Source organism: Chenopodium quinoa, unplaced genomic scaffold, assembly GCF_001683475.1.
Source record: "Chenopodium quinoa cultivar QQ74 unplaced genomic scaffold, ASM168347v1, whole genome shotgun sequence".
Classification (NCBI taxonomy): Eukaryota; Viridiplantae; Streptophyta; class Magnoliopsida; order Caryophyllales; family Amaranthaceae; genus Chenopodium; species Chenopodium quinoa.
Window position 1 is genome coordinate 1,195,497 of NW_018743389.1, and position 20,928 is coordinate 1,216,424.

The following is a 20,928-nucleotide window of genomic DNA, read 5'->3' on the forward strand; positions in this document are numbered from 1 at the left end:
CCTCAATCTCAGATACACAGCCCACAGCCCAGTTACTCCTCCGAGCATCAAGTCAAGCTAAGGGCAAAGAAAAGGTATGATTCCGGCTGCATCAAGTCAAGCTAAGGGCAAAGAAAAGGTATGTTAAATTGTATGATTATGAGATGGCTTTGTGTGATAGAAGCATCCAAGCTATGTTAAATGGTATGATTATACGATTCTATCTTTCAAACCAAATGACAATATTCCTAATTTATATGCTAATTTATATTCCTATTGTTCTTAATTTATATGCATATTCCTAAATATATTCTTGAGGATTTACGTAAGAAACAACAAGCACAATTTCAAAATTGTAACAAATACCTCTCTATTGGAAATTAGTGTTAATTTGGTAAATTAGGAACAATAGGCATAAAATTTAGGAAATTTGTTGTAAGTTCTTGATTGTTTCACTCATAATGATCTTTATACATATAATTTAGGAACACTAAATTTAGGAACACTAAATTTAGGATCAATAGGCATTAAATTTAGGAACACTACTTATAAATTAGTAACAATATGCATATTAATAACACTTAATGTTCCAGACTTTAACAACCATTATATATCAAATCAACAAGAGTATTTAAGAGTAGATTATATACAAGGTAATGTAAAACTATAAGGGGAAATCATTTTGTTTGTTCTATGCTGTTAGTTCCTTAAAATCTCAAAGGGGCTTCTGAGCTTTCTCAAAAGCCTTTTTCTTTAATCATTGAGTCAATTTTGACAATCTAGTGTTATATCGTGTATTCAAATTTACTAGCCTGTTGAATAACATCCTCAATCTTCCTCCAATCTTTTTTTCCAATCTTATCAGCATCATGTCCTCGGTACAATAGAGGATTTCAAAATATATGTCGATACAATAGAGTCAATGGCTTCAACTAAGATAAAAAATCTGAGGATGTCACAAAAAGGCGTAAGGCCAAAGCAAAGAATGATATGGAGAACTATACTCATGAAAAGAGCCGAGGACAATGCAACAGTTGGATTGGAGGAAGATTGAGGATGTTATTCAACAGACAATGCAATAGTTGGATAGGAATGTTTTAACAGAGGCTAGTAAATATCTGTATAGACATCATTAGTGTTATAGCCTATTGTCTTCCACCTGATGTCGAACTTTCCAATCGAGTTCTTTTCTTAGGCATTACAAAGATGTATCTGATCGCTTTCTCGCATGAATGTTGAATGCCAGTGTCCTTTCCTACTATGCTCCACCTATTGTGAAGATGCTTACATCGAATACATATCCTTAAAGGACATCAATTTTCAAGAGGATTGGATTTTACCTGCGTGGGAGGATGTACACCTTAGCATTTTCTTCCAGATTGTTCTGCTTGGTTCTTTGTCGAAGACAAGAGGGACAAGAGGCTGCCTCTGAATATTTTCACTGGTAGCCTCTTGTCCCTCTTGTCTTCGGTAAAGAACCAAGCAGAACGATTTGGAAGAAAATGCTAAGGTGTACATCCTCCCACGCAGGTAAAATCCAATCCTCTTGAAAATTGATGTCCTTTAAGGATATGTATTCGATGTAAGCATCTTCACAATAGGTGGAGCATAGTAGGAAAGGACACTGGCATTCAACATTCATGCGAGAAAGCGATAAGTTTTGTACTCTCAAAAGGAAAAGAGATCCAATACTCCCAAGAGGATGTTCTGTTCATACTGATGAAGATAAATTTTGATCAGGATCCTGAAATTGTCCCACGTTTTCCACTTGCAAAGTAGAAGACCAGTAGTGGGTCGAGTAGCTCCATGAAGAGACTGCTCTTACAATGCCTCTCGAGTGATAACACTAATGATGTGATATAATGAAGATGAGATGAGATTATGAAGATGAGATGCAGATTCCCAGCCAATCAAGTCGAGCAAAGGGCAAAGGGCAAAGAAAAGCTCCCTGCTGTTAGGCATTTGTTACAACAATTTCCGACATTATTAGTGTTTAAGTAGTGTTACCTTGCTCGGCACAAGAAGCTGTTAGGACATCAAAAGCCACATCGGTATCAAGGTCACTATTTGTCGGTTCACAAACCCAGGTACTTCAACAACTGTGTGCCTCGATTGAAACTTATTCATACTTGGACTAAGATAAATTTTTGTTAGATAAATTTTTTGGTGGCCAGAAATGCTGAGCATGTTGTTGTTGTTGTAGCATCCTGAGGTCGATCAGGATCCTGAAATTGTCTCACATTTTCCACTTGCAAAGAAGAGGACCTACTGTCGAGCAGCTCCATAATATTCTGATGGTTGGGCTTTAGGTAAGTCTTTGGGTGGGTCAAATGGGTGAATAGTGTTTATAAGTTAATCACATTTACATCGGTGTAAAAACTCTTTGGCTAATATTAAAAGTTTGATAACAATTTCTTTTCACTTTGTAATGTCTTAATGATTTTATTTACTTATTATCTGGGTCGATTATTTAGTATGTAGGATTAATAAGAGTACCACATCTCTTTACTAAGAGTTCTTTAAAAACTTAGATATTTCTTAGATATTTCCTAAATCAGTGAGTCCTCCCATTGCTTGTACTTGGGTCTCCGCTTGGACTTGGGTCTGTAAGGAGATTGTGAGAAATGGACTTTAGGTGGTCTGTAAGGAGAAGAAATAATGAGAGAGCAACCATTGGTAGCCACTTTATACGTATTGTTCCAAAATTTTATACCAAATGTTCCAAACTCATACACCTGTTGTTCATAACTTATAGCTCAATGTTCCTAACTGTTCATAACTTTATTGTTCTAAACTTTTATACCAAATGTTCCAAACGTTGGTATAATGTTCCAAAATTTTATACCAAATGTTCTAAACTTTTACACCAAATGTTCCAAACTTTTGGTCCAGTAGACACTTGTCTTATGCAGCTCTAGCCTTGCTTGTGAATTCAGTCCTCATGAGCCTCCATAATGCTCCTCATAGGCTTAAATCCTTACAGTTTACCATATAATGTGTGAACTCATATAATGTGTGAACTGTGAAGCAAATAAAGGATGGTGGATCTTGTTGGCAGAAATGAAAAAAATAGCTCAAATGGGCTGAAATCTGAATCTGGAAAACTTCATTACGTATTGTTCGAAAGTTTTATACCAAATGTTCATAACTTATAGCTCAATGTTCCTAACTGTTCATAACTCTATACGTATTGTTCCACTTTTATACCAAATGTTACCAAATGTTCCAAACTGTTATACCAAATATTCCAAACGTTTATACCAAATGTTCCAAACCTGTATTCCAAATGTTCCAAACTGTTATACCAAATGTTCCAAACTTTTTTACCAAATGTTCCAAACCTGTATACCAAATGTTCCAAACTGTTATACCAAGTTCTAAACTATACCAAATGTTCCAAACTTTTGTTCATTATTAATTATCCAGGGGTTGCTTTCCAGAATCACCTGCTGGTCCAGTAGACACTTGTGAATTCTGTCCTCATGAGCCTCCATAATGCTCCTCATAGGCTTAAATCCTTACAGTTTATCATGGCTTAAATCCTTACAGTTTATCATATAATGTGTGAACTGTGAAGCAAATGAAGGATGGTGGATCTTGTATTGATATAGGTTTTCATCGTTTGGCAGAAATGAAAAAAATAGCCTTTTTAGTGAGAACTTCATTGTACTTATTTTAGTGATAAGAACCGGACATTGAGAGATCATTGTCCCTGAACCGGACATAACATAGTTAAGTCTATGTTATGAAATATAGTTATTATTACAATTATAGACTCCATCTTGCCGGCACACACTTGCCCTCCTGCCTGCACATACCTCCCTGCACACTTGCCCCCCTCCTGCCTGTACATACCTCCCTGCTCTCCTGCCTAATAACATTCATACAATATTCTCGTTTCATAATGACATTAAGCATGTGATATACAATCATGGTCAAACTAAGTTGTCATATTAGTTTGCAATTTAAGCGTTCATCTCTTTTGCGGCATCTACTACCTCTTCCCTGCACGTGTTTTCTTCGCTCAGCACGATTTTCCCACAGAATTCCATCCTCAGTTTTGCAATTTCATCACGCTGCAAAGGCTGCAACAAACAATCATTGTGAAACAATCAGGATCCTAACTTATAGGATGAGGATATAGAACATTAGGAATATAAATTAGGAACATTAGGAACATAAATTAGGAACATTAGGCATATAAATTAGGAACATTAGGCATATAAAGATCTGGATTAAGGAACTTACTTTGTTGTTTACTCCTATTTTCCAGTCATCTTGCCCTTTTTATGATTCCATGTGTTTCAGGGCATACACTCCACAGTCTGTGATATTATCATTGTTCCTCCATGGCATTTGTTTGGTTACTATTTTGAATTCTTTTACTGAATTTCCATTGCCTGCTTGTGTTTCATTGAGGAATTGTGCAAATGCCTTCAACTTCAATACAAAAATTAAAGTTAGTTACATGGACATTAGGAGTTGGAACAAGTTTTAAGAACAATTAGAATTTAGTTTTACAGAGTTCTTACAAATGTTTGTGGGAAGTCCTCATACTTGCTTTTAAATGAAATGTGCCTTTGCAGCTTTCTGTTGTCGATCACCTCTAGTATTTTCTTCGTAAAGTTGATGCAAAACAGGTAGTAATGATAATATGCAGGTACTGGGAAGAATACCTATATTGGAAACAAAAAGTATGTTAATGTATTGTAAAATATATTGGGAAACAATAAAGGGAGTAATCTGAAAGTATTTACCAAATTAACTTTATCAAACGTAGTGATCTTAGAGTTTTTCATTTCGTCACTTAAACGGGCCTTGAATGCTATATATCTTTCATCGTAAGTGTTTTTTGATTTCTTGAAGTGACCTTCGCCGCATAGTATTTGCTTCAGTATTGAAATGAGTGTATGAGTTAGACATTACGTTTATAAATTAGGAACATTAAATGTATGAGTTTGGAACAATACCCAGCACTCAGTAGTGCAAAAAAATCTATTTTTTGCATCAGGATTTCTTCTCTTGTTTTCCATGTTGAGTATATATGCATAGGAGTCAATGATGTTGCTCACCACCTGATTGCCTTCTTGCAGTGTTGCCATGTCCTCCCTGTTGATGTAGTTTAATGGATCTCGGTATAGCTCCTCACTTTATTATGCATCACATACAACAACAATTAAAGTTAGGAAATATATAAGTTAGGCATTGATATAAAGTTAGGAAATATATAAGTTAGGCATTGATATAAATTAGGAACAACTGATATATTAGTTATGAACAGCAAACTTACAGTGCAGGTGGTCCAGTAGCGAATGCATACTCAACAACCATTTTTTCATTTCTTTTTAGTGTCTTGGATACTAGTTCATTTTTTGTCATGAATGGTGAACATAGGCATTGTGGGAGATTTTGTGTGATCCTTTTTTCTATCTTTTTTTGTGGTATCACATTCTCTCTTTTTTTTCGTTTTTTTTTGTTTTGGTTTTCTTCAGTGTGAGTCTGGGGAGGGGGGGGAGGAGGAGGAGGAGTCTTCTGGGGAGGAGGAGTAGTCAGGACTGTTGAAGTATGGATTGTTGGAGATTGAGTCTTCTGGACTGTTGTTGGAGTCAGGACTGTTGAAGTATGGACAGTCAGGACTGTTGAAGTATGGACTATTTGTCCTCAGTTTCCTCTCTCTCTCGGTTTCTCATTGAAGCGCGCTCCACGCTCTTTATTGAGGCGACTTCAGAAACCTCAGCAGTTTCTGAGGTAAGATGATGTTTCTTTTTTGTATTAATTGAATATCAATTTCACAATCTAGGGTTTATTGTCAATTTTATTGTTTGAGTACTCAATTTAGGGTTATTCTAAAGTTGATTCTTTAACTATGGGTTATAATTTTACTAAGATTATGAAGATCATAACCAGCGATTTTGTTGCTAGAGAAGAAAATTATGTGATTTTTCTAGCTTAATTTGATAATTTGATCAAATTTGCCTTTAATCTTAGGATGGAACTATGAAATTGGTCTAAAATCATGTAATTTTTCGAGCCAAATGTGATAATTGAATCAACTTTGGTTGCTAATGTGTTATAGAACCCTTTAATACTAGAATATGCAACTATGATATTGGACCTTTTCTCCTGGGCGGCCGCCCCTCCTGCCCTAGCTCGGGCCGTGAACTTAAGCTTATGTGAATTTAGGGTCATACACGAGTTGCGAAACATAAATTTTGAAAACTTTACTTTGAGGAGTTTAATTGGTATTAATTCATAAAAAGGAAAAGAAAAGCTCGATTCAATCTTGACCCGAGCTTAAGCTTATGTGTTGGTGCATTATATTCTTGAATTAGCTTGATGTCGCGACTAAATTGTTTTGTCAAAAAATTATCTTGTTTCGCCAAGGTATATTGATAGATGAACTAGTGATGGATATTCTAAGCAGTGATACTCGGTTTTCTTGTTTCAAAATGGATGTGATACTACTGATATAGTAATGTCCAGATATTTCTCCAATTTTACATATTTGTGAGTTCTGAACTATGCAGGAATGGGCGTCATAGGGTCAGTTATAAGGTTATCTCAGGGCATATTGTTGCTTGCAAATGCAGTGTCGGTATACAATGAAGACCGTTTTCTTGCTCCAAGAGGATGGAGCTGTGCAGATTCTGTTTGATCGATGAACACATTAAAGAGGCGATTTATGCGTCTTGCTTTCAGCCTTCAGTGTTTTCGATTGATTCTAATACTTCTCAACATCGCCTGCATCAGTTACAAGATTATCTATGGATGAAATCACATGGCAATTAATCATCTCATTCAAACAAGACTCGATATACTCTCCTTTATGCAGTTGCTGTAATTTTGGCTAAACTTTAGATTACCCAGGACATAGTTAACAATCACGTAAATGTTAATAGTAGTACTTTGTCCAGGTGTTGCTTGTTCTTGAATAGAAAGTGAAAAGGTTTAGTATTGATCCGGCTGATCTTTTTAGATTGAAATAGGTTGCAGGATCTACAAGAAATTATATTATATCAGACTAGTAGTTCAGAATTATAGACGTTAGTATTGAACAGTGTTGAAACATCAAAACCAATATAAGAGTTGCCTTCCCATATCATATTGTGTTGAAACATATTCTTGGACAACAAATTTTGAACAATATATGATCTGGGTTAGCTGTTACAAAAACTAGTTAATTGGAATCACAACGCTGATGCTGTCAATAATCCATCAGCAGCGCTATGCAGCAGAACGCCAAGTACAGCAGCCTCAAGAATGCGATGGAGAGAATGGTAAGAACAATGGAGCTCAAAGAGTTGATCCAATCTTCAACATTAGATGTACAATTTGAATATGATTTGGCTAATGAATATACAAGAATAGCATCCCATATTCGAAACTGACAGCCTACTCTCGAGTATATACAATTTCTACCTTCTATCATTAAGATGAGCAACCCTGAACTCCCTCTAGAAAAGAAGAAAGAGTAAGGAAAGCACACTTTGTTATGAGCAAAAATGAAAAGGGCAAATGACAAGGATTAAGCATGGTCGACCAATTGCTCTACTAATATAAAATTTCTAAATCTAAATTTGGAACACAAAGCATTCCTGAAGCTTTAATCCTTGTTTTCATAGGATATATGATCTTGCCGATTTTCAGCCATATGGGGTCAAGGTTAAGCGGAGCCTTCCTCTATCAATGTGCTATGCCTTCCCTTCCAATGCCAATACCAGCCTTGTCAACCATGGGAACATCATACTGCTGATATATTCGAGCTCGGTTAGCAGCCCACCATTGCTCTGCTTCCTTTTCACTAAACCTCTTTCGACTGCGTCACAGCAAGGAAAAATAGCTTTGTAAATTAGGGGAAAGAAAACTCACAGAATATAAAATAAACAGGTTGGAACTTTCAACGAGCCTAAGATGATTAAATTGGAGCACTGTATTTTATTTTATTTTTTGTCTATTGATTACTGCACATTAAGTTATCAGACAGTGTACATTAATTTGGAAGCATTAAACATAACACTTTTTAAGGTAGCAAAACAAATGGTTGGAAGATGTCTGCAACAAATGAGCACTGCAAGTATAGAACCTAGCCTTCTTGTTAACACCTTAATTTACTAGAGAGCTCCACAAGCAAAAAAAAGACACTCTGAGAGCCTTTATAATCAAAGTTGATCAATATATATTACATACATTACAGTTCATTGTAGCAAGCCAGCAGATATCAGGTCACAAGAAGTGAAATTCATAATGCATGTGCACACAAACACAGATGGTGCAACAGAAGGGTGTTAGCGGGAAAGCTATGATAATACCAATCAGACAGCAAAATCAAGTTTATTTGTACATTAACTGCACATATACCTAACACTGGATTAACTTAGATTCTTAATCAAGAACATCAGCTGTTCCACATATAAGAATATTTCAATCAACAAATTACCTGAAGCGGACGCGTTTTAAATCTTTAATACCGTCAGGCATTGACACAAGGGTGATGTACACACCAGGCTCGTCTTGTTCAACCCATTCAGATCCATAATTAGCTTCGCTATCAGATGTTCTGTTCTTATTTTTGCATGAAGCCTCCAACTGACCTGTTACAAGGTTATTTGAGGCTCGACTGCTGGGAGTAGTCGATCCATTTGAAGAATCATGACGATTTGACCAATTCAAACCAATTTCATGAACAGCCACTGGACTGTTAAGTCGATCCATTACATTTGAAACATCATTTGACAGATTTGGCCCTGGGGAACCTGGTACAGACACCTTGCTGTTTCTTACTGCTCCAAGAGGTAACCTCTCAGCCATTTCCTTCAACTAGAAACCAGAGAATAGCAAAAATGATCAAAATAGTATAAATAAACCAGAAAAAGCAAAACATGATCAGAGTAGTACTATAAATAATCCTACAACCTCCACCCACCCAATTTTTTTTTTTATTTTTTTTTTTTTTACAAATTATGATATAGATAGGACTGGAAATGATAATTTCTCATCTCACTAGTTTCACTTATATACAGTAATTCCAGCGTCTAATCTGGCTTGTCTTGCTTTTGCATTTTCTGATTTTGATCATACAGACCTCATCAGCTAGGCTCATCAACTGAAGCATTGGTTGTACTTAACTCTCCTGTCATATCTATTTTGAGCCAAACTATAGATAATCCTTTGTAATTGATGAAATATTAATTAAACCACATTATCCTAAACAGACGAAGCATGAACTAGATACTCCCCTCCTCATCTATTTAAGTGCATCACTAGATTGTGGATAAAGTTTTATGCAAGTAATCTAAAGTGAGTATTTTTAATGGGTAAGTGGGTGAAGTTGAGAGTTATATATGTTAATAAAAGATGAGTGGGAAAGTGGTATAAAAACAAAAAAAAAATATGATAGTGAGAGTATGTGTGGGGACCATCAGAAGAAAGAGAAATGATAAAGAATACAAGTGGGGTAGTGGGAGGTAAGAGAAATAATAAAACACAGATTTATCCATATAGGAAAGTGATGTACTTATTTAGGTACGGTCATTTTTAGGTTATAAGTGATGCACTTATCGGGATACGGATGGAGTAGCACTGTTTATTTTAGATTATTATCATCTGCAGAATATTAATGGTCCAATATAGTCAGTAACAATCCCAGCATCAAAGGTACGGTGCTGGTTCAGATGTAATAGTTCTAAGCTCTTACTTGAGATTCCAGCATGAACCCCCCGTGGAACCATCAACCAATAAAGGGCAGCTGATAGTGTATAATTCAACCCTATCAATTACTAGTATTTATATATGATCTAATAGATGAATGATCTGACTACAACAATGACATTAACTTATCGGGATACGGATGGAGTAGCACTATTTATTTTAGATTATTATCAATTATGCGGAAAGTTTGATTTGTATAAATTGAAGATGTTGCTAAATTTATAAACATCCATCATAGTTCAGCAGAGGTTCAAATCAATAACTATGTCAGAAAGCATATATCGTAATTTTATGCACTATGAGTAATAGAAAAAGGCAGCTGTTTTTTCTTTGATAGATAGATATTGTATAAATTGCATTATTGCATTTAGATGGGTATAATCCTTACTTGTGCTGTAAGTGACTTGATTACTTCCTTTGCAGCTTTGCACTTTGCAGTCTCTTCTCCTGCTATTGCTATAGCTTCCTTCAACTGTTTTGAAGTTTTCTCCAGCTCAACATCTTGAAATTGTGTTTTTCGTGTAAGTTCTTCAACCTGCATTATGAATCAGAAAAGGCGATTTTAAAATGCAACATCTTAGATTAGAATATGATTGCATTGTTGCAATATTCTTCCTTTGTTCAAAATAATTGCACCATTTTGACCTTCACGTTTGCCAATACAAGACTTTGACCCTTTATATATGATATCATTGGTCATCAATAGAATTTAGACACGTTGAAAATATAAGGACAAACCCTATATTTTCGATCGCAAAGTTGGGGACTTCACACTTGCTAATGCACATTTTATTAAAATCTTAAATTATACATTAGTACAATTTATAAAAAGTTGATATTTTGAAAGTATATATCGAAACGAATTTAATAAGATCACACATGACTACACTATTTCAAACGTATAAATCATAAAAGAGATCAAAGAAGAGTCTGTAAAGAGTGTAAAATTCCAAATGCTGCGTTGAATAAGAGCATAGGAAATATATATATGTAGAAAAATTGGACAAAGTTAGACAAGTGAATTCTGGCAAATGTCAAAATGGGTGCAATTAGTACACAAAAAAAATGTCACAACAGCTGGAGTCATCTCAACATAAACCCTTAAGATGAAAGAGCATATCATCCACATTGAAAGAATATCCCAAGAAATCCTAAATAAACATTAAAAATTTAATTTAAATAAGAATAATTAAAAATAAATTTAAAAAAAAAAAAAAAAAAAAAAAAAAAAAGCAGTTTCCAAAGATAAGTTGGAAAACTATCATATTCCAAGTAGCAAAAAATGTAGTCATTTATGTAAACCTAAGGTCATTCTTTGTAAACTACAAGAACCCACATAATTGCCCCAAAAGAAGTTCAATCTTATCCCTCGTATAAGTCAACACAACAATATGGAAATGACCAAGATAAATAGGGCAAAGCAAGCTAAGCTTTCTTCATTCACCAGAACATCTGTGCAACTATTAGAAGGAAGTACTTCCGACCAAAACAACAGGCCCTTTGCTGGATCTTTATCCATCAACTAAGGGAATAAGGTTCTGTAGGAACCACCAAAAGAACTCCAAGCACCAAATAGCTGTTCATTAAGACCAACAATCCCAAACTTGGGCCCCTTAAAGAGGCCTATAAACCAAGTTGCATCTAGGTCACCTAATTCTCCTACAACACAGCCACATCAAGTAGTAGGTTCCACATACTACTATACAAGTTCCAGAGTCCCAATACTTTCAAGGATGCAATCTGGTGCTCTCCGAATAGCTAATACCTTTGACATACTAGATATTGAAAATGTAAATGAAAAAAGTCAAAAATATAGAGCTGGAGAAATTCTTTGTGTGCTAAGAGTAAATGTTATTTCGTATAAGCTAGATTTTTTAACAGAAAATACCACATCTGGCATTCAGAGTCTCGACTGAGAAAGAGGAAGAGAAAAGGCTCAGGAATACATTCCCCTTGGAAAATTATGTGTGTACAGCAAAGATTAATATAAGTTGACCTTCCCATAATAAAGCAAATATAACTTTTTACCATTTTTTATAATGAATTTTTATCTAACAAAATGTATTAGTGGCATGTAATACTCAATCTAACCAAATTTCTCATGACATATGTATTGCATGTCTATGCTATGTTTAAGGGGCAAGGGGGGTGGGAAGATTCATTTTAGTTGGGAAACTACATTCTCTCAAAGGTCATTCGACCTTGAAAGGGGCAAAGAAAAAAGAAATGCCCTGCATCGGCTGCATGCTGAAGAATCGTAACAGCAGTTTGAGTGAGAATTAATAATCATGTGTACCTGAGCTCTAAGTTTCAGAACTTCTTGACTAAGATGATCGTTGGTCCTCTTAGCATCATCCAAAACTTTGTTTGGTGAAGAAAGTACTACCATAGTTGGACTTGGTGTCGCAGCTCGAGGAGGGCTAGAACGTCTTGATGTTGGTGAAGTTGCTCGAGAAACTATGCGTGACCCAGGAAGAGAGGCGGAAAAAAATTTCTTTGATGACCCAGATTTGGAAGTGCTAAGTGCACCCCAATGAGTAAATCCATTTGGAAGGGGGGACACACGACTGCTGTTGAATTCTAATTTCTTGTTCCTCTTGTAAGACACACTTTCTGTTTCCTTGAAGGAGTCCATTGGAGAATACTTACCTAGCGGCACAAGGGCCTGTGGACCATTTTTGTCCTCATTGTCAAAGTTCTGGTTACCTCGCTGATTCATACTTCCTCTCCTACTCAAAGAAGAGATAGAAGATGAGTCATTTTCTATGGATTTCCTTAGTTTTCCAAAACAATTATCACAGACACGATAAGGTTTATTAGGATTAGGTGCCATTGAAGCCTTAAGGGACTTTCTGCTGCTGCATGAGTGACAAAACACAAGGCCACAATTGTAGCAGTTGTGTCTTTTTTTCTTGAAATTGAAAGCTACTCGGCATCCAGAGCACAGAGACTGATCAACACCTGATACCCACTTATGAAGACAAACAGCTGCAGTAAAATTTGTTCCACATGCAATACTTTTGACTTGTTTGTCTTTTAATGCTTCAACTAATGTCGGGCTATTTTTGTCATCTGTGTCCCCATGACCTAATCTACCATTTGCGCCCTTTCCCCAGGTGTAAACTTCAGTTCTTGAAGTTAAAGCAGCAACATGATAAGCCCCACAAGAGATCTCCTCGACAAAGCTTTTTACAAGCTTTCCATCTACTCGAACAGGTAGCTTCCCATCTGCTTGAGGATTTCCTAATTGACCATAGACGGGGCTACCCATTGTGTAAACCTGGCCAGTGGTTGTAAGTGCGACAGTCAAGCTATGGCCGCAGGCAACCTGACAAAAATTGGGATCAACCAGGGCTGCAACACAGGTAGGCACAAGTTTTGCTTCCTTATCCCCATGTCCAAGGCGACCCTTATCCCCATCGCCCCAAGTGAACAATTTGCCTGAGGAGCAATTGCTTGAACTTGAATTTCCCACCATAACTTCAACAACTGCAGCAGTATGCCACACACCACAGGCTGCACGTACCGTTCGCAAGCCCTTTAGAGATTCAACTTCTCTTGGAGCAGAAAAACTTTTACGATCCCCATGGCCAAGGACACCAAAGGTTCCATCACCAAAAGTGAACAGCTGTCCAGCTGAGGTTACAATGGCAGTATGCCAAGGTCCACAGGAAATTGATGAGACATGTATGCCTTCCAATGGTCCAATCAACCTCTTTGGGATCCAATGACTCATTTCATCACCTTGTCCAGAAAGACCAAAACTGTATTTTCTGCCACCCCATATGTACAAATCACCAGAAAGTGATACAGCACAGGAATGATTTTCTCCACAAGCGACAAGTTCAATATTGGTGCTCTTAAGAGCATCGACAAGCTTTGGATGTGAGACATCAGAATCCACACCATGACCAAGTCTGCCTCCTGATTCTTCTCCCCATGTGAAAACTTCTCCTTGTTTTGTCACCAAGGCAGCGTGCCTTCCACCACATGCTATATTCTGAACATCAAGAAGTACAGCCGAGTCCAATGTTTTAGGCCTACACGAGTCCAACTTCACACCCAAAGAACTTTCAATTCTATAGGCTCCACCGCCAAGAATACCATCTCCTGTGCCTTCCCCCCAAATGTAAACATCTCCTAGAGCATCACCATCATCATGACCAGAGCCATGGCTCGATGAGCTAACAGCACTTGAAAGACTCACACGAAAAGTATCAGCACCATTACATTTGCTGCGTCCATTTAAGCCATCAAAACCTCCAGAAGAAAAGGAATGGACAGAGCTAGATGCCGATTCTGGGGGGATAAAACTTTTTGCAGGTACTGTATACAAAATTGCATCTGACAGTGCGGTCTCCAAGCCATTTTTTTGAGGACTCTCGTAGGGATAAAGGGGATCCAATCCATCCTGATAAATATATAAAAAAAAATATAACAAAAAAAAACGGATCTCGTTATTATAACCAGATAGTCAAAATACAATTAGGTGATCAGCAATTAGGAAACTGCAAAAGACCACCTTTTGTGAACCATCACCACTACCAAAGGGAGAGCTTAAGGGAGAACTCCTCTGGGTTTGAGCTTTTGGACTATTTGCTTCAGACGAAAGTCCACTTCTTGGATCTACTCTTGGCCTTCGATGATAGCGTGATATTAGTGCTTTTAGGCCAGTAAACCAGACTTCAGCTTCATCTTTATCCTTACAAATCTGCAAATGAACATACCATATTTTTTATTCTTTGTTCTTCAACCTACATAAAAGGTAAGAGGAAGCCGGAACCAGCCTCCTCAACTGGAGGCTATGACAACAGCGCATGGTACCAGAAGAATGGAATAGAGCTGGTGCCAGTGGTGCCACTATACCAACTCTTCAAGCAGCCAGCAAAATACATCAAAAAATCAATGCAGTATTGCAGATAGAGAGATGCAGATTAGACATGGAACCATTCCATCCATATACTAGAACAGATCAAAGACCCGTAACAACTCTAACAGATACCATAGACACCTGGATGCAACTAGTCACAACTCAACTACTTCTTAATTCTCTACCTCACATTACTAACAAACATTTGGGCAAATCAGACCAAAACAGATGAAACTCCTAAACACAGTTGGGTTTCTCCTTTAACCATCCAGCTTCTTGTCTTAGATCTTAAAGACGGCAGAAATTAAGTACCCATTAAAGTTATTTGACCCACAACTTCACCCTGGAAGGATCTTGTGATGACTACTGATGTCCAGCATCAATATTTCTCAATATTAAGCTGCTGAAAATCCTATATGCCCAAATTTCTGGAAAGTACTCCACAAAATATTGGAGTTGGGTTTTCAACATATCTTGATTCTTCACTGTGCATTTACAATGTTAAGGTATGAAAAAAGGGGGAGGGGGAAGAGGGGTAGCCCCTACCAGGCTGCGAAGGGAAAATAAAAATAAAAATTGTTCATATAACTTGGTTTAGATCAATGTGTGGCATGTTCAAAGAGTAAAAATAATGCAGGATTTTCCAGAGGTCCTGGTTAGAGGATTAGAAGATTATTTATGTTTTTGTTTGCTTCTCTCTTACCAAGCTCTCTTTTAACGTTTCCTTTCCCCACCACCACCCCCCCCCCCAACCTCCATTAAAAAAAAAAATTATTGGTTTCTTTATTAGTTACCAAGTTACATAGGATTGACAGGACAGATTGAATTAGACAAATATATATGACCACTCAAGGAGTTCAGTAAATTGGTTGCTTTCATCTAAAACAAAAGAACAAAGACAGAATTAATGGAGATAACTCACCACATCCAAAGAACGATCACTGTATATAAGAGAAAATGACTGATATTCCTTCTCAGGTCGAGGATATCTCTGAAAAATAGGCTGCATAACCTAGCTTTTATCAGTATAAGCTTAAATTTGTAATATATTCAAGAAATAATAAATACATTTATGTCTTGTCTTGACATCCAGCCAAGTAAATATATAGATGGTGGTAAGGGAGGATAGAAAACCTCCCAAATCTCTAGATAAAGTGTGATATATAGTCTGACATACTGTTAAATCAGCACACTGTTTTCCAGTAAGCAAGCAAGAATAGAAAGGGAAAAAAAAAACTCTACACCTATTGGTTGAAAGATGCATAGGTATTAGATATTGATCCATCACAAATTAGCTTTAACCCACCCCTTTTTACACAGTATCCATTTATTTTTGCTTGAGGTATTCCGTAAAAGTCGATGGCATATATACATGAGAAAGTTTTTTAGAATGAAGCACTACTGCACTAGTTACAAAATGTACTACCTTGAGGTTAACCAGTACCACTAAACCACTGATAATCTGCAAACAACTGCACAAAGTAAACCATAACATTTAAGATGATGACAAGGTGAAAAATGCTTACCGTGCGCTGTCCAGGAATTATTCTGGAAACATGACTGAGCTTTAGATGTTTCTCCTCATTCCCAGAGTACCATACTAGAACAGATTCATCCTGAAATATATAAGATTATAAATCATGTAACAGCATTAGACATACAAAAGATTCAGCTTTCTACAGCTCAAAATCAGGATAGCATTTAATTTGAAAGGTAAAACACATGGGAAATGTATAATATTTTGTTGTAGAAGGGTTTAGGTTAAAGGAGAAACTGTATGAAAACAGATATATTAGTTATAAGGATTAAATGTACTGATGATTTTTACACTTGGCCTTCTTTTACAAAAGTTACACAATGCTCCTTACTATTCTTCAGTTCACCAACAAATATAACACAAATCAATTGATGAGGGAAACAAAAAGAAAGAAATTAACTCAGATAATAGAACGATTACCCACGTTACTGAGCTACCCAATCCACAAAAGACGGATCATGCAAAGATTAAAAATGACTATGAAGATAGCATATTTTCCAAAAAGTACAGCAACATTCGTGCACAGAAGGAGGACTCGAGAAAATACCATCAGGACCTTCAGGCCTCAGTAAATAATTTTATATTGCAAGAACTTGTAATCAATTGAACCATTTGAAAATTTCAAGCACAAAATTCTACTTCCACATATGAAGTGCTTAATCTATAAGATGTGGAAGCTCTTGTAGAAATCATTGCAACATTTCTCACTGGTGTTTATGTGACTATTTATTCATGTGGGAGATGCAGCTGCACCAAACAATGCCAAAAATGAGAAATTGGGGGAAAGGTAGTGCGGGGAATATATTAGAGCCTACACCTTAACCTTTGCAGCATCTTGAGTTGACACTTTATGTTATATGTTAATTAATAATAGATTCTAGTGATTAAATCATGTCCATGTAAACAAGGAACAGCATTCCCTTCAAAAAAAAAAAGGAAATATTCTTCTATAATTTAATGACATCAGTACCACTAAGATTTCGGAGAATGTTAGGATTAGTGGAAGCAAAAACAACAATAAATAAGATATGAACAATCAAAGGTGCGAACAAGTACACAAAAAATGCAATTTTACATGAAACAGCCTCCCCTCACCAAAAGAGAGGAAAAACCCATCAACTTTTGAGGAGCAACTCCCTTTAGCGACCTCTCACTGCTTGCCCACAATTACAATTTCCTCTCTCAATCAGAACTCTCATGGTATTTGTAATTCAAACCGGATTTTAGAGTAAAATTGTTTTCTTCTAGCTAGGCACACAAGAAAAAGATCTCCAATCCCTCTTTAGTCTTTAGTTAGAGGATTGGAAATCCTAGACCATTAATCAACTTCGGAAACTATATATATATAACATAAAACTGTATCCTAATCAATTTATTATAAGGCAAATAACATAAAACTGTATCCTAATCAATTTATTATAAGGCAATCGTTTAGTTCCCAATACAATCGGAACTGAGAAATTTGCAACTTGCAAGCATACCACAAAACCGCTAAGTAAAACACATCATGAAGTCAGTAGCATCTGCACTGACATGCAGAAACTTGCACCCAACGTGTGGGCCATCAAACCACAAGCAGTAGCTCTTGTTTGCCTCTGGAAGCCTTCGCAAGGACTAGCCACTTTGTGCGCAGGCGTGCAACTCATGTTTGTCAAATATTCTCACTTACCTACAATCTCTATCATGACTCTTAACTACAAAATAAAAATTCAAACCCACTATGTGTCCCAATTCCTCGTCTTCCCAAGCTCGTCACTGTGTTGGGCTTACCTTAGTTAACAGGGGAGGTATCCATCAAAAGGTTTAACGTTTAAGGCCACTAATGTTGATTCTGCATTTACATGCCCAGAAGAAAAAGGAAGGGCACTCCATAAAGTATAAGCAGCAATTTGGGCATCAAGATTTCCATTACAACCACCAGAATTACAGGAAAGTATTCATCAAAGGGCCAAGGCCATTCATGCTGTCATGCTGATTCTGTACATGCTCAGAAGTTTAAGGGGCACTCTAACGAGTAAAAAGAACATGTGGTTTTCCAAACCGTCTGCAAAGATAGTATAAGAAATCCTGTCTCTTTAAATTATCTAAAAATGAAGTAACTAGCTAAAATAAAAGGAAAGAAAATGTTCTATGAGAATCACAAGAGAACAAATAAGTATTGATAAAATGATAAGATAATTTCAATTAAGATACAAAGTCAAAAACATAAAATTACATAAGAAACAGCAGAAATTTTTTACAGAAAACAATAAGCAAAATGTATCAGTACAATAGATGCCAGTTCATAAACAGCCTATGTTCAAGAAATGTACGCATCCATTGTACCAAGATATACATCATACATGGTGCAAGAAAATGAAAATTTGAAAGTGAAGATTTGCGATTCATAACAAAGAAAATATTAACCATCCAACAAGATGTAGAAATTAGTTAAATTTACCGAAGTTCTATAAAATTAGCTTACATTAGACAATCTAAATGGGCAGAACTTCGGCTTTCCTCTACGCCCGTACTTCAGTAAATTTGTTCCCTTTTTCAGAGCAGTGATTGCCTACAATAGATAAACAAGTAAAGTGGCTTTCTTTAGAAACTTGGAAATTTAGCAAGGAGAAAGGGATCAGAGCATAACAAGAGCTTAACATTACAATGAATGCTTAAAAATTTATAATTAAAAAAAATAAAAAATCAAAAATGAAAAATAAAAATACTCCCGTTGGACAATCTTCAAGTTTTCAAGATTAGGAAATGTCAACTCTCTAGGCTAGAAAACACAAATCATCCATTATTGGTTGCCCTCATTTTTTAACACGTCAAATACAAAAATGCATTTTATCAATCTTTTTCTTACTGGCAGTTATAGAAACAAATCATTTATTTTACTTACGGTGAGTAGTGACATGTAGAAATGAGATTAACACTGTATAACTTATATCCCACCAGGGCATCCCCTGTTACAAAAATGACCTCTTTGCGATTGTTGAGTCCATGTATGAACAGCAGCCGCAAAGAAGAAAACGTATAAGATCAAACCGACCGAAGAGATAAATACTATTGACGTAAACCATCACCTAAGATGTACTAACTTCCATCATTTGCTAATAGCTGTCCATCAGTTACTTTTGGTGGAATGAGTTCAAACATGCACAAGCTCATGTAAGGGCAGGGTGGTGGGGGTACTTGTGGGTAGAATGTCAAAACAAGACTAAATTGGTTTCCACAAACTCATCCTTATCCTCCAGTCATTTGATGACATGAGGTTCAAATATTCCACAATTTTAGTTGATTCATAAGGTAGGCGGGCCAAAAAGTGAACAGCAGTATGATAAAACTAAATAATACAATATGTTCCTAAGAACACCGTATATGATATTGAAATGATATGATGACAATCTAGATTAGCTAAAATCTTAAATCATCCTCATGCTACAAAAGTGAACCATTATTTACGGAAACTAGAGGCAGCAATCGTAACTATGTCTTTTCACATAGGGTTATAATCATTGAGTTTCATTATCCAAACATATATAAAATCCAGATATTCCAAATCATGTATGATATCACATTAAGCAACGACCTCACGAGATGCCGTGGCTCGAATTTAGCAAAACAGTTAAATGACTGCTCCAAATGCTTCCAGTTTTAAACAGACAACCATAAGAAAGCATTATAACGTGTTAATCGTGGCAGATTGAAGACAATAATTAAGAATATAAAAATTCAACTTATAAACATTTTCAAAATCACAAGTAAACGTGCCAGCATCTAGATGTCGTTTAGTACGCCCAAATTTAGCAGAAATATATATAGAAACAAATAATTTCTTCAAATACAACGAATAATTCTTCTCCTACAAAAATAATACTAATATATTATCTAAAAATTATCAGAATAATTGCACTATTATTGAGAATCTAGTACGCAGAAATCCGTACCAAATAATGCATGTAAAATCATCAAAAAACAATTCAAAAAATAATACATAAAATAAAATCAAATAATAAAATAGTGAAATTACCAACTCAATATCTCTCTCCACAGGTCCAGCTCTAGCTTGATCGGCATTCATGGTAGTCTACCTCCAACAACAGTAATCACCATTCACCGACCACTTTCTCTCTCTAAAACCGCAAATTCCGCCATAGTAATTCTACTCAAAATCAGTCATCAAAACACTCACATTTTGTGCTTCAAACAGTTCACTGAGCTTCAGATTCATTCAAATTACAGCTCAAAAATGGAGAAATTTGTAACAAAAAAAAAGAATCACTGGAAAAAATATTAGAAATGGATAGTACAAATTTACAGCAAAAAGCAGAAAATTAGGGTTAAAATTCGATCGATGAAGCAGAAGATGAGAATATGAATGAAGTTAGGGTTTCGTAAGAGAAGAAATTCGGGGCAAGTGGAGAGTATCAAAGAATTTGGGGAAGAATTGAGAGGAGAGAGAAAGAAAATGAAAAAGAAAAAGAAAAGGAGAGAATTTATTTATTTTTTAATTTTTTTGAAGTATCAACAGTGAGTAAAAAAAATGGGTCCTTCAGCTACTGGAAGGAGTCAAAAAAATGTTGGGAGGAGAGAGAAAGAGGTGTATAATTAGTAGTAGTAATAAACTAATAATAGTCCATTAGATTAGACTAATACTAGTTGATTTAGTTATTTAAGTTATTATTTTGATCCTGTTTATAGTTAATTATTTTGAAGTGTTTTATTTAAAAGTTTGTTGCAAGCATATTATGTGTAGGGTATGTGATCTTGTACTCGGTAGGATTTTACTTATAATTTCGTCGTTTTTTTTTTTAACTGCTATATTTTTCTAAAATAGAAATGTCTTGAT

At 35.9% G+C, this 20,928-nt stretch overlaps 2 protein-coding genes across 2 annotated transcripts; both read right to left on the bottom strand.

The window, feature by feature from the left end:
- Window positions 1-4,266: 4,266 nt before the first annotated feature.
- LOC110738322 lies at window positions 4,267-5,148 on the bottom strand. Its single transcript, XM_021918685.1, has 4 exons — window positions 5,052-5,148; window positions 4,737-4,868; window positions 4,512-4,655; window positions 4,267-4,419 (listed from the first exon to the last, which is right to left on the bottom strand). The coding sequence occupies exons 1-4, from the start codon at window positions 5,079-5,081 to the stop codon at window positions 4,267-4,269; spliced, it is 459 nt and encodes a 152-aa protein (XP_021774377.1). The 5' UTR covers window positions 5,082-5,148.
- Window positions 5,149-7,039: 1,891 nt separating this feature from the next.
- Window positions 7,040-20,689, bottom strand: LOC110738395. Its single transcript, XM_021918775.1, has 9 exons — window positions 20,110-20,689; window positions 18,559-18,645; window positions 16,084-16,173; window positions 15,480-15,560; window positions 14,210-14,398; window positions 11,984-14,098; window positions 10,076-10,222; window positions 8,417-8,796; window positions 7,040-7,795 (listed from the first exon to the last, which is right to left on the bottom strand). Exons 1-9 carry the CDS (start codon window positions 20,158-20,160, stop codon window positions 7,663-7,665), a joined length of 3,273 nt encoding a protein of 1,090 aa, XP_021774467.1. The 5' UTR covers window positions 20,161-20,689; the 3' UTR covers window positions 7,040-7,662.
- Window positions 20,690-20,928: the final 239 nt, after the last annotated feature.

Bases quoted from the DNA above. Each gene is read 5' to 3' on its own strand.
- LOC110738322 (XM_021918685.1), bottom strand. From the start codon at position 5,081: ATGGCAACACTGCAAGAAGGCAATCAGGTG. The intron at 4,869-5,051 runs GTGAGCAACATC...TCAATACTGAAG, and splicing joins TGCAAGAAGGCAATCAGGTG to CAAATACTATGCGGCGAAGG. The intron at 4,420-4,511 runs GTAAGAACTCTG...TTTGTATTGAAG, and splicing joins AGGACTTCCCACAAACATTT to TTGAAGGCATTTGCACAATT.
- LOC110738395 (XM_021918775.1), bottom strand. From the start codon at position 20,160: ATGAATGCCGATCAAGCTAGAGCTGGACCTGTGGAGAGAGATATTGAG. The intron at 10,223-11,983 runs GTACACATGATT...TTCATAATGCAG, and splicing joins TTCTGAAACTTAGAGCTCAG to GTTGAAGAACTTACACGAAA. The intron at 8,797-10,075 runs GTAAGGATTATA...TCTGGTTTCTAG, and splicing joins TCAAGTCACTTACAGCACAA to TTGAAGGAAATGGCTGAGAG.